Source organism: Archocentrus centrarchus, chromosome 6, assembly GCF_007364275.1.
Source record: "Archocentrus centrarchus isolate MPI-CPG fArcCen1 chromosome 6, fArcCen1, whole genome shotgun sequence".
Taxonomy (NCBI): Eukaryota; Metazoa; Chordata; class Actinopteri; order Cichliformes; family Cichlidae; genus Archocentrus; species Archocentrus centrarchus.
The window spans coordinates 6,173,930-6,188,637 of record NC_044351.1 but is presented as its reverse complement, the minus strand read 5'-3'; the positions used below and the strand labels follow the sequence as shown (position 1 = coordinate 6,188,637).

The window sequence follows — 14,708 nt, the reverse complement described above, 5'->3', positions numbered from 1 at the left end:
TGTGACAAATAAACACTATCTTAATCTTAATCTTAATCTTAAATGTGTGAAACATGCCACTTGTGAACAGGTGCTGGTCATAAAATTGGAATATCATGAAAAAATGGATTTATTTCAGTAATTTCATTCAAAAAGTGAAACTTTTATATTATCTTTGTTCATTACACACAGACTGATATATTTCAAATGTTTATTTCTTTTAATTTTGATGATTATAACTGACAACTAATGAAAACCCCAAATTCAGTATCTCAGAAAATTAGAATATTGTGAAAAGGTTCAATATTGAAGACACCTGGTGCCACACTCTAATCAGCTAATTAACTCAAACACCTGCAAAGGTCTTTAAATGGTCTCTCAGTCTAGTTCTGTAGGCTACACAATCATGGGGAAGACTGCTGACTTGACAGTTGTCCAAAAGACAACCATTGACACTTTGCACAAGGAGGGCAAGACACAAAAGGTCATTGCTAAAGAGGCTGGCTGTTCACAGAGTTCTGTGTCCAAGCACATTAATAGAGAGGGAAAGGAAAGGAAAAGATGTGGTAGAAAAAAGTGTACAAGCAATAGGGATAATCGCACCCTGGAGCGGATTGTGAAATAAAACCCATTCAAAAATGTGGGGGAGATTCACAAAGAGTGGACTGCAGCTGGAGTCAGTGCTTCAAGAACCACCACACACAGACATATGCAAGATATGGGTTTCAGCTGTCGCATTCCTTGTGTCAAGCCACTCTTGAACAAGAGACGGGGTCAGAAGCGTCTCGCCTGGGCTAAAGACAAAAAGAACTGGACTGCTGCTGAGTGCTCCAAAGTTATGTTCTCTGATGAAAGTAAGTTGCATTTCCTTTGGAATTCAAGGTCCCAGAGTCTGGAGGAAGAGAGGAGAGGCACAGAATCCATGTTGCTTCAGGTCCAGCGTAAAGTTTCCACAGTCAGTGATGGTTTGGGGCACCATGTCATCTGCTGCTGTTGGTCCACTGTGTTTTCTGAGGTCCAAGGTCAACGCAGCCATCTACCAGGAAGTTTTAGAGCACTTCATGCTTCCTGCTGCTGACCAAGTTTATGGAGACGCAGATTTCATTTTCTAACAGGACTTGGCACCTGCACACAGTGCCAAAGCTACCAGTACCTGCTTTAAGGACCATGGTAACCCTGTTCTTAATTGGCCAGCAAACTCCCCTGATATTAACCCCATAGAAAATCTATGGGGTATTGTGAAGAGGAAGATGCGATACGCCAGATCAAACAAGAGCTGAAGGCCACTATCAGAGCAACCTGGGCTCTCATAACTCCTGAGCAGTGCCACAGACAGATCGACTCCATGCCACGCCGCAATGCTGCAGTAATCCAGGCAAAAGGAGCCCCAACTAAGTATTGAGTGCTGTACATGCTCATACTTTTCATGTTCATACTTTTCAGGTGGCCAACATTTCTAAAAATCCTTTTTTTGTATTCTTCTTAAGTAATATTCTAATTTTCTTAGATACTGAATTTGGAGTTTTCATTAGTTGTCAGTTCTAATCATCAAAATTAAAAGAAATAAACGTGAAATATATCAGTCTGTGTGTACTAAATGAATATAATATATAAGTTTCAGCTTTTGAATGGAATTACTGAAATAAATCAACTTTTTCATGATATTTAAATTTTATGACCAGCACCTGTATAATGAGTGAAGCACAAATTGTCTGCCTGAACTAAAACTCACAGGCTTGGCTCTTCTTTCATTAGCTGTTTCCTCCTCTGCCACGTCAACCCTCTTCATGTCATCCTTCATGACATCCATGAACCCCTCTGAGGTCTTCCATTTTTCCTCCTGCTTGGCACCTCTGTATTTATTATGCTTTGTCCAGTGTATCCACGATCTCCAATCTCATTGTACATCCTGTATAATGACAATAAAGGCATTCTATTCTATTCTATTCTGCAGGTGTACAAACTATCTCAGCCTTGCCTCTCTAACTTTGTGTTCAAACTGCTCAACCTGAGCTGTCCCTCTGATATACTCGTTTTAATTCTGTATCCATTCTGGTCTCTCCCAATGAACATTTTAGAATCTTCAACTCTGTCATCTCCAACTTTGCCTCCTGTATTTTTGTTAGTGCTCCTGTCTCCAAACCATCATATAGCAGGTCACAGCATAGGTATCACTACCATGTCACTAAAACATCCCTTTCACTCTTGCTGTTATCCTTCTGTCAAAAATCACCCCTGCTTGCACTCTCTTCTTCACCTCTCTTGTGCACTGTCTGTCGCATCTCTACTCCTGGTATTTCCCCTTTCCATCTGTCTTCCTCTCATTCACACACATGCATTCTGTCTTGCTTCTACTGACTTTCATTCCTCTTCTCTCCAGTTCATTCCTCTTCTATCCACCTCTCCAGGCTCTTTTCTACCTGAGAAGAGAGCCTGGAGAGGTGGAGAGCAGAAGAGAGGAGAAAAGAGTCCTTCACTACAGATCACAATGTTGTCTGCAAACATCATAGTCCAAGGAGACACCTGCCTCACCTCATCTGTAAACCTGTCCATCACCATTGCAAACAATAAGGGGCTCAGAGCAGATGCATGATATAATTCCACCCCCAACTTGAACCCATCTGTCACTCCTACCACACACCTCACCACAGTCTCACTGTCCTCATACATGTTCTGCAGCACCCTATCAAATTTCTCTGCCACTCTTTACTTCTCCGTTAACACTCTCTCTTTTACTTTTACTTTTACAATAAGTGTAATTTTAAGGAGTGCTTCAGCTCAAAGTCTATAGGTATCAGAAAAACATAAAGAGAAGATGCATGCCAGATAGAAGGAACAAATTAGAAAACAAAGCACAAACAAAAAAAAGAAGGAAAGCATTTGGGTAAATTTCATACCTCCAAGTTACTTTGAGACAGGGAGGCATCAAAAGAAGAGGTCTGATTTAGAACAAATCAAAACAGTGATGGGAAAATATTTTCAAACAGTTTGATATGATTTTTTCCGTTATGCTGGCAGCAGCATGAGCTGTACAGCTGTGTGCATCCATTTTTTTGTTTTGTTTATTTGTGCCTTTTTGTCCCTATGTAGTCTTCTAATTTGTCTTTTTGCATCTCTTTGGTTGTCTATGTTGTTACGGAAATGGTTGTCTGCTGCTGCCTCCCCCTCATCATTAGACACTGAAGCAGAGTTATGAGGTAAGACCCTACCATACTTACCATACCATACCGACCCTGCCATAGCTACTGACATCGAGTAAGCACATAGCTGTGTCTACAAACTGTTTCTTTGTGACAGGTGTCTATCAACAATTTAACAAAAAACTTTGTGCATATTTGAAAAGATAAGACGTCATTTGCATGTTTAAATATTAACTTTAAGACTTGTAAAAAAAAAAATAGTCAAAGTGTAAATAATCAACTGTTTTTTGTTTTGTTTTGTTTTAATTAATGAAAAACATCTTGTAATTACAAAAACGATCCCAGCCTTATGAGATGTGGTGCTTGAAATAATGTTTAAAAAAACATTATTTTATTAAACTAAATGTTTAATTTGCACATTTAAACATTTAGTTTAAAAAATAAAGAATCCAAAAATAAATTTTTAGTGCAAGTAATCAGCTGATATCTATTAGTTAAAATCTTTTAACCATGAATGCTGTTTTTGAAAAAATTGTTGGATTGAGTTTTACAATAAATATCTCAAAAGGGGATCCCCTACAATGTTTAGTGAATAGCAGTCGAGGCCAGAGGCCCAAGTGGTCTGATTCCTGATTGTTGTAATAAGCCCTTAGTTAAATGGTGAATTGTGAATGGATTAGTATTTATAAAAGAAGAAGAAGAAGAAGAAGAAACAGCCTTTATTGTCCCACAGAGGGGAAATTTGGGTGTAACAGCAGCCGCAGTTATTATAAATATAAATAAAAATATAATAATTTACACTATTAAGAAAAGAATATATATATATATATATATATATATATATATATATATATATATATATATATATATATATATATATATATATAAAATCAACAAACAAGATTAACCTTAATACTACTAATAATAACACTATATACAATGTACATGATGTGCCTGTGTGTTGAACCTTAACAGGCCGGACTATTTACAGTATATTATATATTATCCTACATTGTGTAGGTTATTGTGGTTTTTGTTGGGAGCAGTGATGGTTATACAGTCTTACAGCTGCTGGGAGGAAGGATCTGCGGTAACGCTCCTTTGTGCATTTGGGATGCAGCAGTCTGTCACTGAAGGAGCTCTCCAGCTCAGCAACAGTTTCATGCATGGGATGGGAGACCTTGTCCATCAGTGATGTTATTTTGGTCAGAGTCCTTCTGTCTCCCACCACCTGCACTGAGTCGAGAGGACATCCTAGGACAGAGCTGGCTTTCCTGATGAGCTTGTCTATCCTCTTCCTCTCAGCTGTAGACAAGCTGCTGCTCCAACATACTGCTGCATAGAAGATGGCTGATGCCACTACAGAGTCATAGAAGGTCTTCAGGAGTGTCCCCTGCACTCCAAAAGACCTCAGCCTTCTCAGCAGGTAGAGTCTGCTCTGACCCTTCCTGTAGAGCGCATCAGTGTTATGAGTCCAGTCCAGTTTATTGTTTAGGTGAACACCCAGGTACTTATAAGAGTCCACTATCTCAATGTCCACTCCCTGGATGTTCACCGGTGTCCGTGTGGTGGGTCTGCGCCTGCGGAAATCCACCACCAGCTCCTTGGTTTTAGCGGCGTTGATCAGGAGGTGGTTCCGCTGGCACCAGTCCACAAAGTCCTGAGTCCACTGTCTGTACTCTGAGTCATCCTCACCTGTGATGAGGCCAACTATGGCAGAGTCGTCAGAGAACTTCTGCAGATGGCAGCGTGGGGAGTTGATGGAGAAGTCTGCAGTGTAGAGGGTGAAGAGGAACGGTGCCAGCACAGTTCCCTGTGGGGCCCCCGTACTGCAGACCAGCCTGTCAGAGACACAGCCCTGTGTCCTCACGTACTGTGGGCGGTCAGTGAGGTAGTCCAGTATCCACTCGGAGATGTGGTGGTCCACTCCTGACAGTTCCAGCTTGTCTCTCAGAAGTCCTGGCTGGATGGTGTTAAACGCACTGGAGAAATCAAAGAACATGATCCTCACAGTGCTTCCAGGCTTCTCCAGGTGGGTCAGAGCTCGGTGCAGGAGGTAGATGATGGCGTCATCCACCCCGATGCCAGGCCGGTAGGCGAACTGCAGCGGGTCCAACGAAGACGACACCATGAGGCGTAGATGGTTGAGGACCAGCCTCTCGAGGGTCTTCATTAGATGCGATGTCAGGGCTACCGGCCTGTAGCTGCTAAGATCCTTTGGATGTTTGGTCTTTGGTACCGGTACCACACAGGAGGTCTTCCACAGTTGTGGTACTTTCCCCAGCTTCAAGCTCAGGTTGAACATGTATCCCATGATGCCACACAGTTGATCTGCGCAGCACCTCAGGAGCCTGGAGCTGATGCCGTCTGGACCAGCAGCCTTTCGCACCTTGATTTTACGTGGCTCCTTCCTCACATGATGAGTTGAGAGGGACAAGATGGAGGTGGGGGATGGGGGTTGTGAGATGGAGTCCTCAGAAGTGAAGGGGGTGGGTGATGGCTGAGAGCTGAGAGGTGTGAGGTCCCAAGAAGAAGAAAGGTTGGCAGTCATTAAAGATGCCTTTCTACTCAATTTTGAGCACTCAAAGCACTCTATACTAGAAGTCTCACCATTTCACCCAAATCATATACATTTATGCAGTGCTTATATCTGTACCTGAGCACTTTTTACTTAACATTATGTGTGAGTGTGAATATTATCTACCATTCACACTCGCAACTTGGGGTTCAATATCTTACCCAAAGATACTTCGACAGTCACCTCGCTGGTGTGGGAAGGGAGGAAGTTAGTGTGTGAGATACTGCCTATATATATTGTCAGGCTTACCGCAGCACACGCTGGCTCTGAAAGCAGTCTCCGGAAAATGGGCTAGACTCTGTTTTGGTCTGGAGTAGCCCTCAGTGAGAGGGGACAGTTAGAGGTGGTTTGTACTTGTATTCCCTCAGTGAGCTGTATATTGGGGTATTTCCTGATGGATGAGAGCATCATTTCCCTGCACTTTTGGGTTGCCTATGCACTGGATGAAAATCTGGTGTTCTGTTATTGGACATCTGTGCCAACCACAGTTTGTCCATTATGAATACAGTAATCGCTCACTTATTGTGGGTGTTACGTTCCAGGATAAGTGAAAATCCGTGAAGTAGGGACGCTATATTTATTTTAATACTTATACATTATTTTAGTAGTTATACACTATTTTAAGTTTTTAGAAACCCTCCCCAAACACTTATACACCAGATATATACATTACTGTACAACACATACTACAGAATCAGAATCACTATCCTAGATGAAACAACAAAGATCCATGAATACATCAGGAAGATGGTCAGAAAGGATCATGTGCTTAGTGAGTACCTCAGGCAGCAGAAACCTGAGAAAGAACAGGAACCATCACAGAAGGACAGGCCTCTGTACAGCATGTACCACCGGCAGATAGAAGAAGTACATATACAAGAACATCTGTGCCGAGTATGACCTGGAAGTCCCAATATCAAAATGGGATATGCCCCCAAGGGTGGTCAAGAATAAGAGAGCGAAGATCCTGTGGGACTTCCAAATACAGCCAGACAAACTTGTGATGACTAACCAACTGGACATCATAATGGTGGACAAAAAGAGGAAGAAACCTGTAGTCATAGACATTGCAATACCAAATGATGGCAACATCAGGAAGAAGGAACACAAGAAGCTGGATACATACCAAAGGCTCAGTGAAGAGCTAGAAAGGACGTGGAAGGTAAAAGTAGCAGTGGTCCCTGGGGTAATTGGAACACTCAGGGCAATGACCCCCAAACTGGCTCCAGCAGATTCCAGGAACAACATCCAAGATCTCTGTCCAGTTCTGGGAATAGCTAAGATACTGCGCAGGACCCTCAAGCTCCCAGGCCTCTGATAGAGGACCCGACCTAGAAGGACAAAGACCGCCCGCAGGGCGAGCTGGGATTCTTTTTGGTTTATTTTTTAATACATACATACATGTATGTATACATACATACATACATACATACATACATACATAAGTATGTACGAGCATACCTATGTACATACGTACGTATGTATTTCAATTCAATTCAATTTTATTTATATAGCGCCAAATCACAACAAACAGTCACCTCAGGGTGATTTGTATTGTGGGTAAAGACCCTACAATAACACAGAGAAAACCCAACAGTCAAAATGAGCCCCTATGAACAAGCACTTGGCAACAGTGGGAAGGAAAAACTCCCTTTTAACAGGAAGAAACCTCCAGCAGAACCAGGCTCAGGGAGGGGGGGTCATCTGCCGCGACCGGCTGGGCTGAGGGGAGAGAAAAGACATGCTGTGGAAGAGAGCCAGAGATTAATAACAATTAATGATTAATGATTAAATGCAGAGTGGAGTATAAACAAAGTAAATAAGGTGAATGAAAAGAAACAGTGCAATATGGGAACCCCCCAGCAGACTAGGCCTATAGCAGCATAACTAAGGGATGGTTCAGGGTCACCTGATCAAGCCCTAACTATAAGCTTGATCATAAAGGAAAGTTTTAAGCCTAATCTTAAAAATAGAGAGGGTGTCTGTCTCCCGAATCCAAGCTGGAAGCTGGTTCCACAGAAGAGGCGCCTGAAAGCTGAAGGCTCTGCCTCCCATTCTACTCTTAAGTATCCTAGGAACCACAAGTAAGCCAGCAGTCTGAGAGCGAAGTGCTCTGTTGGGGTGATATGGTACTATAAGGTCTTTGAGATAAGATGGTGCCTGATAATTCAAGACCTTGTATGTGAGGAGAAGGATTTGAAATTCTATTCTAGATTTAACAGGGAGCCAATGAAGTGAAGCCAATATGGGAGAAATCTGCTCTCTCTTTCTAGTCCCTGTCAGTACTCTAGCTGCAGCATTTTGGATCAGCTGAAGGCTTTTCAGGGAGCTTTTAGGACAGCCTGATAATAATGAATTACAATAGTCCACCCTAGAAGTAATAAATGCATGAATTAGCTTTTCAGCATCACTCTGAGAAAGGATGTTTCTGATTTTAGAAATATTGCACAAATGCAAAAAAGCAGTCCTACATGTTTGTTTAATATGTGCATTGAAGGACATATCCTGGTCAAAAATGACTCCAAGATTTTTCAGTGTTACTGGAGGCCAAAGTAATGCCATCCAGAGTAAGTATCTGGTTAGACACCATGTTTCTAAGATTTGTGGGGCCGAGAACAAGAATTTCAGTTTTATCTGAATTTAGAAGCAGGAAATTAGAGGTCATCTAGGCCTTAATGTCTTTAAGACATTCCTGCAGTTTAACTAATTGATGTGCATCAACCTGGGGTTGTTCTTATTTTCTTCAATTAATGATGAGTAGTAAGATGTCCTAGCTTTACGGAGGGCTTTTTTATAAAGCAACAAACTCTTTTTCCAGGCTAAATGAGCATCTTCTAATTTAGTGAGACGCCATTCCCTCTCCAGCTTTCGGGTTATCTGCTTTAAGCTGTGCGTTTGTGAATTATACCACGGAGTCAGGCACTTCTGATTTGAAGCTTTCCTTTTCAGAGGAGCCACAGTATCCAAAGTCGTACGCAGTGAGGATGTAAAACTATTGATGAGATAATCGACCTCACTGGGAGCAGAGTTTAGGTAGCTGCTCTGCACTGTGTTGGCACTGAAGAGCATAATAATGAAGGAATTAGATCCTTAAACTTAGTTACAGCACTTTCAGAAAGACTTCTACTGTAATTAAACTTATTCCCCACTGCTGTGTAATCCATTAAAGTAAATGTAAATGTTACTAAGAAATGATCAGACAGGAGGGGGCTTTCAGGGAATACTGTTAAGTCTTCAGTTTCTATGCCATATGTTAGGACAAGATCCAGAGTATGATTAAAGTGGTGGGTGGGCTCCTTTACATTTTGAGAGAAACCAATTGAATCTAATAATAGATTAAATGCAGTGTTGAGGCTGTCATTCTCAGCATCTACATGGATGTTAAAATCACCCACTATAATTATTTTATCTGAACTGAGCACTAAATCAGATAAAAAGTCTGAGAAATCAGACAGAAACTCTGAGTAAGGACCAGGTGGACGATAGATAATAACAAATAAAACAGGTTTTTGAGTTTCCCAATTAGGGTGGACAAGACTAAAAGTCAGGCTTTCAAAAGAATTAAAACTTTGTTTGGGTCTGTGATTAATTAATAAGCTGGAATTGAAGATTGCAGCTAATCCTCCTCCTCGACCTGTGCTTCGAGCATTCTGACAGTTACTGTGACTCGGGGGTGTTGATTGATTTAAACTAACATATTCATCCTGCTGTAACCAGGTTTCTGTAAGGCAGAATAAATCAATATGTTGATCAATTATTAAATCATTTACTAATAGGGACTTGGAAGAGAGAGACCTAATACATACATGTATACATACATACATACATATGTATGTACCAGCATACTTATGTAAATACGTACACCAGCACTGTCCATTGCTGGTATACATATAATACCAGTCAAAATGTGGACACACCTTCTGGTGGTTTTTATTATTTAAAAATTGTCTGTATTGGAGATTAATACTAAAGTCAAACTATGAAGAAATACATATGGAATTATTTAGTAAACAATAAAGTGTTAAACCAGAATCTTTTCATATTTTAGATTCTTCAGAGTAGGCGTCTCTTGCTTATATGACAGCATTGCACATCTTGGCATTTTCTCAGTCAGCTTTACGAGGTCACTCAAAAAAAGGAATTTAGGTTGTCATTACATTAAAAAAATAGTAACATGTTCTTTTAACAAAATAATTTCATGTTTCAAAGGCAAACGTGATAAAATCATGTCAGATAAGCATGAAATTTAACAACCTAACGTTCATGAAATTCAGTCATGTTGAGATAACATGATTCAATGGAGTCAGAATGATCTTGCGCCGAAGACGGAGCAGCGAGATCACGGGAGATCACGCGAGATCACGCGAGATGACATACCATTTGGTGTGCCCGGGAAATTTCGAATGGCAGTTATCAAGCGAAGAAGGAAGTTGGCTGGCGTGCATCATAAAAGGTAAGATTCAGTCTTTTTTTTTCTCGTCCGTCTAAATGCAAATGATAATATGTGAATCAAATCATCAGCAGACTTTTAATCATTTTCCGTAATATTTGGTCGCGTAACATGTTTATGTTAGCTAAAGTGACGATAGTTAGCTGGCAATTATTCGTGCTTCTCTACCATTTGCGCCAATGTTTTGCCTGTTCCATGCTTGTATGTGGCACATTATTTTATGTTGTGTGGATTAAATAGGTTAATTTTAGGCACAAACAATGCTTCGTTTTAACTCTGCAGCTCCTGGAGCGATGTCGCTCGCGCTCCATTCATTTTTTCCTATAGAACTTGTGTGATGAGGCCACCGTGGCTTCACACAAGTTCCATAGGAAATGAATGAAGAGGGAGCGACGGATTTCCATCATTTGGACAAAACGACCCTTTAACACGAGTGGATCATCGCGTACAAGTTTTTCCACGCCTCCACAGCTCTGTGCTGTGAGCGTGCATGCGTGTGTTGTGCTCGCTGTGCAGAGGTCAGCTGTTATTTTTTCTTTACGTCAGCTGAAGCCACCGTTAGCAGCCATCGTTCAGTGTTGGTCTTGTGCGAAATTCTGTTCCCGTGTGAAAATCTGTTCCCCCTGTGTTGGGAGCACGCACTGCAGCCAGAGAGGCGGATCGAACTGTCTTCAGCAAACCTCATTTGGTATTTTCCCCAGTGATTTATGTACAACCTTCCCTACCACCCCTAACGTGCCCTATATTTCCAGTTGTTATTATCATGTTGCATTCCAGAGACCTATACCAAAAGTTTGAATACATGTATAGATGCACCTCTGCTCAGGATGAATTAAATATTTTAATGGTTGAAAATTTATCTGATCTCTTTCAGAACATCACTTGTCTGTTGTTCATCTGCATGAGTACCAGTGAAGGGGGTCATCGGCCATCAAGTTTTTGATTTCAGTGGTTAATAGTAAGTTTTACCAGATCTGAAGTGACTGTTTCTAATGTTGGAGTGCTTATAAAGCTAAACCTGCATGTGAAGAAGCCAAAAAAAGCAGAAGTAAATTACTGCCCCAGCTATCCAGCCGGTGAAACAGCAGAGACACTGGAAGAGTTGAGAGTGACGCTCCTCTCAGAAGTAAAAAAGAGAAACAATCATCAGGAGTTGGCAGAAATGATGGACAAGACCTTTGCACTCAGAAGGCAAGAATGTATTTGGAGAGGCCCCCATGATAGCAACAAGGTGGCGAGCTCTCTTCCATGTTTGTGACATAAGTGGATGAATGCATAAAAGAACAAGCCCCACTGCATGCAATGTGTCACAATACATATTGGCAGACTCCGAGAAGTTACTCATACTGAGGTGGATTTACTGAAGGCCAGCAACTGTAGCCTAAGGCTACATTCACACTGCAGCCTGAAGTGACCCAAATCTTTTTTCTTTTTTTTTTGCCCTTATGTGACCTGTATCTGATCTTTTCATGTCAGTCTGAACAACATTGGATTTCACAAAAAAATCGGAATTGAGCATTAAGGCCTGCACTGTGAATGTAGCTTTAGTTGGCCTTCTGACAAAGAAAGTTCATGTATAGATAAATACATTTATTATGCATTTACATTTCTTAAACAGAACTGCTATCTCAAACGTTTACCAAAGGTGACGGTACAGTGCCAAACTAAGTTTTGTCTACTTTTTTGGTTTTTTTGTAGGTGAGTGCAGAGTTCGAGAGAATCACAACAATCCATTTGCAGTCAACATTCTTCTCCAGGCTTGATGTTCAATTTGCAAACCTAATGAAGGCGTATGCCAAGAAAGGAGGCGTTCAAGGGAGAAAAATCAAGACCATCCTGGCACCCATAACCCAGGTATGATACCAGTGTAAAAGTGACATTACTGAAAACTTGTCTATTGTAGAAATGACTGAGCACCACATCCTTTGTTAAACTAGAAGGATGTAAACTGTTTTGGAGTGGTCTACTTTTCACATATTTCAGGCATAAATATTTCTTAGATGACATCTTCAGCTAGGTGGTAAAATAAAATGTTAAAATAATTCATTTTAATCATGGCGTGATGAAAGGAAAACACAAACTAGTAAAAATAGTTAAGTAATAGATTCTTAAAGATCTTTTAAACAGACTAACCCTGATCAAACAATCTAAGCTGTATAAAATGTTAGCCACTGATCACTTTTATATTATGACTTCCTTTGAATTTAGTTAAGTTTCCAAGTGTGTGAACCTACACTGCTGGATTGTTGAAATTGTGTTTTCACTGCTTTCTTCTTTTTCTGATCTGCATATTAAGAATGAAACTATTGAAGTCAGAAGAGAATACATCCTCAAAGGTCTCTGCATGTACCTGAATGAAGACCCAGAGAAGCTGGTGAAGGAATACCTGGTATGTTAATTTACCTATGTGTTTATGATAGGGATGATCAGAGTTAGAGTTAATTGGGCTTCCTGTGTATTCCTATTAGATTTAAAATTATGTTAAGAGAAGGTCATTAAAACTCTTCTTTTTCTTCTTTCTCTTGGTTAAATTTCCAGTTTCCAATTTATTTATAATGCACATTTAAAAATAACAAAAATTTGACCAGACATTTAAAAACATGCACCATACTTTGGCACAATCACAAACTGCCCTTACCTACTAGATATTTACAACCCATTGTTACTCTAAATTGAATCACTTGCTGTCGTTGAGGGTCACTTGAAGAAGGGGGAAGGTATAAGCACTGACTTGTGGGACGTCTTTACTAGGGCTGGGTGATATATCGAGTTTTTAAGAAATCTCGATATATATTTTTATATGCGATATAAGATGAGACAATATCATTTATATCGATATAGTCATGTTACAGTCATACTTGTTTGTCTCTGAAAAACTTCACACTGCCTCGCCTTTCTCCCTCACCGCTTCACCCATAAATAATGCAGGAAGCGACAGCATGGCAGTGTTGCCAACTTAGCGAATTTGTCACTAGATTCAGTGGCTTTTCAGACCCCGCTGGTGACTTTTTTTTTTTTAACCAAAAAGCACCTCGCGACCAATGTAGCGACTTTTCCCGGTGATGTCGCCGATTTTTGGAGAGTTTTGGAAACCTGAAATCCTCCGCTGTCGCTGTGTTTTGTGTACATACAGCCTTCATACTGTGTCCGTTTATATGCTTTGGCATTGCCTGGACCCCCAAGAGTCCCTGGCCATACCACAACTAGATAGCATAATTTGGTTTGTACTGTAAGTCATGTGACCTTAAAAGCGGAGGTGGGTCTTTTTTGTGTGCATGCATTGTCATGGCATTTACTCCATCATGGGAACAAGACAGGTTCTGCACATGGAAAATGTTTGGTTTGTATACAGAGTTGCTATGGAGGGCTTTGTACTCGCCCATAAGTATGACTGGTTTGGAATGACAGGCAATGTGGCAGACCCTCCAAGCAAACTTGCAAATTGAGGGTGACTGGCCATGAAATACTGGGCCTGTTTGGGATTCACCCTCTGTCCTTGTCTTTCTGACAATAACAAACACACATACCCTACTTTAGCTCCTAGTTTTTCCTGTAATGAGACAATATACCTTTTCCAAATTGGAAAATCTAACGCTGGACTCACGATTACCACAGACAGGCCTATGGTGGAGCTTAGTTGTTGGAAGTATTTCACCATGACTCAGTCAAATTTTTATGTTAATTGGTTATTTGATTACATGTGTTTTGTTATGAATATACATTAGGGTAGTGAAAGCTGTTTTACATACTGTAAAGATTGTGTACTGTAAATATGAATGCAGTGCAAATCAATTTAAGAAATCTTTATTCTTTTTTGCAGGATGTCAATGAAGGTGCTCAAACGGCCATAGCAGAGACTGCGTTTGAAATCTTTGTCCTTCAAGCAGAAGGTGCAGAGCCTGCTGATGACCCCATGGATGTTGGGAGTGGAAGTGATGAGTAACTTGGACAGTGTATCTTTTGCTGTAGAGATGTTGCTGGGTCTTGTCTATGTGCTAAGAGAGGCAAGAGAGTTTATTCCTTGTTTAGTAGTCAGCAAGCATCTGCACTGCCCATGTAAAAGTAAATGCATTACATTTTTGGAAATACATTTTTGGAAATACAATTCTATTGTATTTTTTCTAATTTGTTGTGTATTCTTTCCACCCTTTCAACCAGTACTGTTAAAACACTTAATTTATTAACACTAAAAAACTATTCTTTAAGGTAACGTAATTCAATCATGGAAAGTATTTCCACAAGATTAAATTGCTTTCTTTCAGCATAAAGCAAATTTGTTAGGCTAACTTAATTTCCATGAATTGGATCAACTTAATTAAGTAGTGTAGTTATACCACTGTAAAATAAGTTGAATTCAACTAAATTTGAATTCATCTGAAACAAGTAAATTCATTTAGTTGGTCCAAAACATTACAAATTAGTTGGGCTGGCTCTATTAAATTAAATTGGGCCCAACTATAGTAAATAGGTTGAATCAACCTTAATAAATTAAGTTGAACCAACACAGGTGCTTTAAATTGGAGCAACAGAATTACATAATGCTGAAATAAAGTAAAGTAAT

General features: G+C 40.3%; 1 protein-coding gene across 4 annotated transcripts in view; it reads left to right on the top strand.

The window, feature by feature from the left end:
• ptprz1a (protein tyrosine phosphatase receptor type Z1a) overlaps positions 1-14,708 on the top strand; it is a 206,604-nt gene that overhangs the window by 175,078 nt on the left and 16,818 nt on the right. For all 4 annotated transcript variants that reach the window (XM_030731182.1, XM_030731181.1, XM_030731183.1 and 1 more), the window contains one exon: positions 3,156-3,176. In XM_030731182.1, the coding sequence (XP_030587042.1) occupies positions 3,156-3,176 (21 nt within the window). The remainder of the gene's footprint in view (positions 1-3,155; positions 3,177-14,708) is intronic.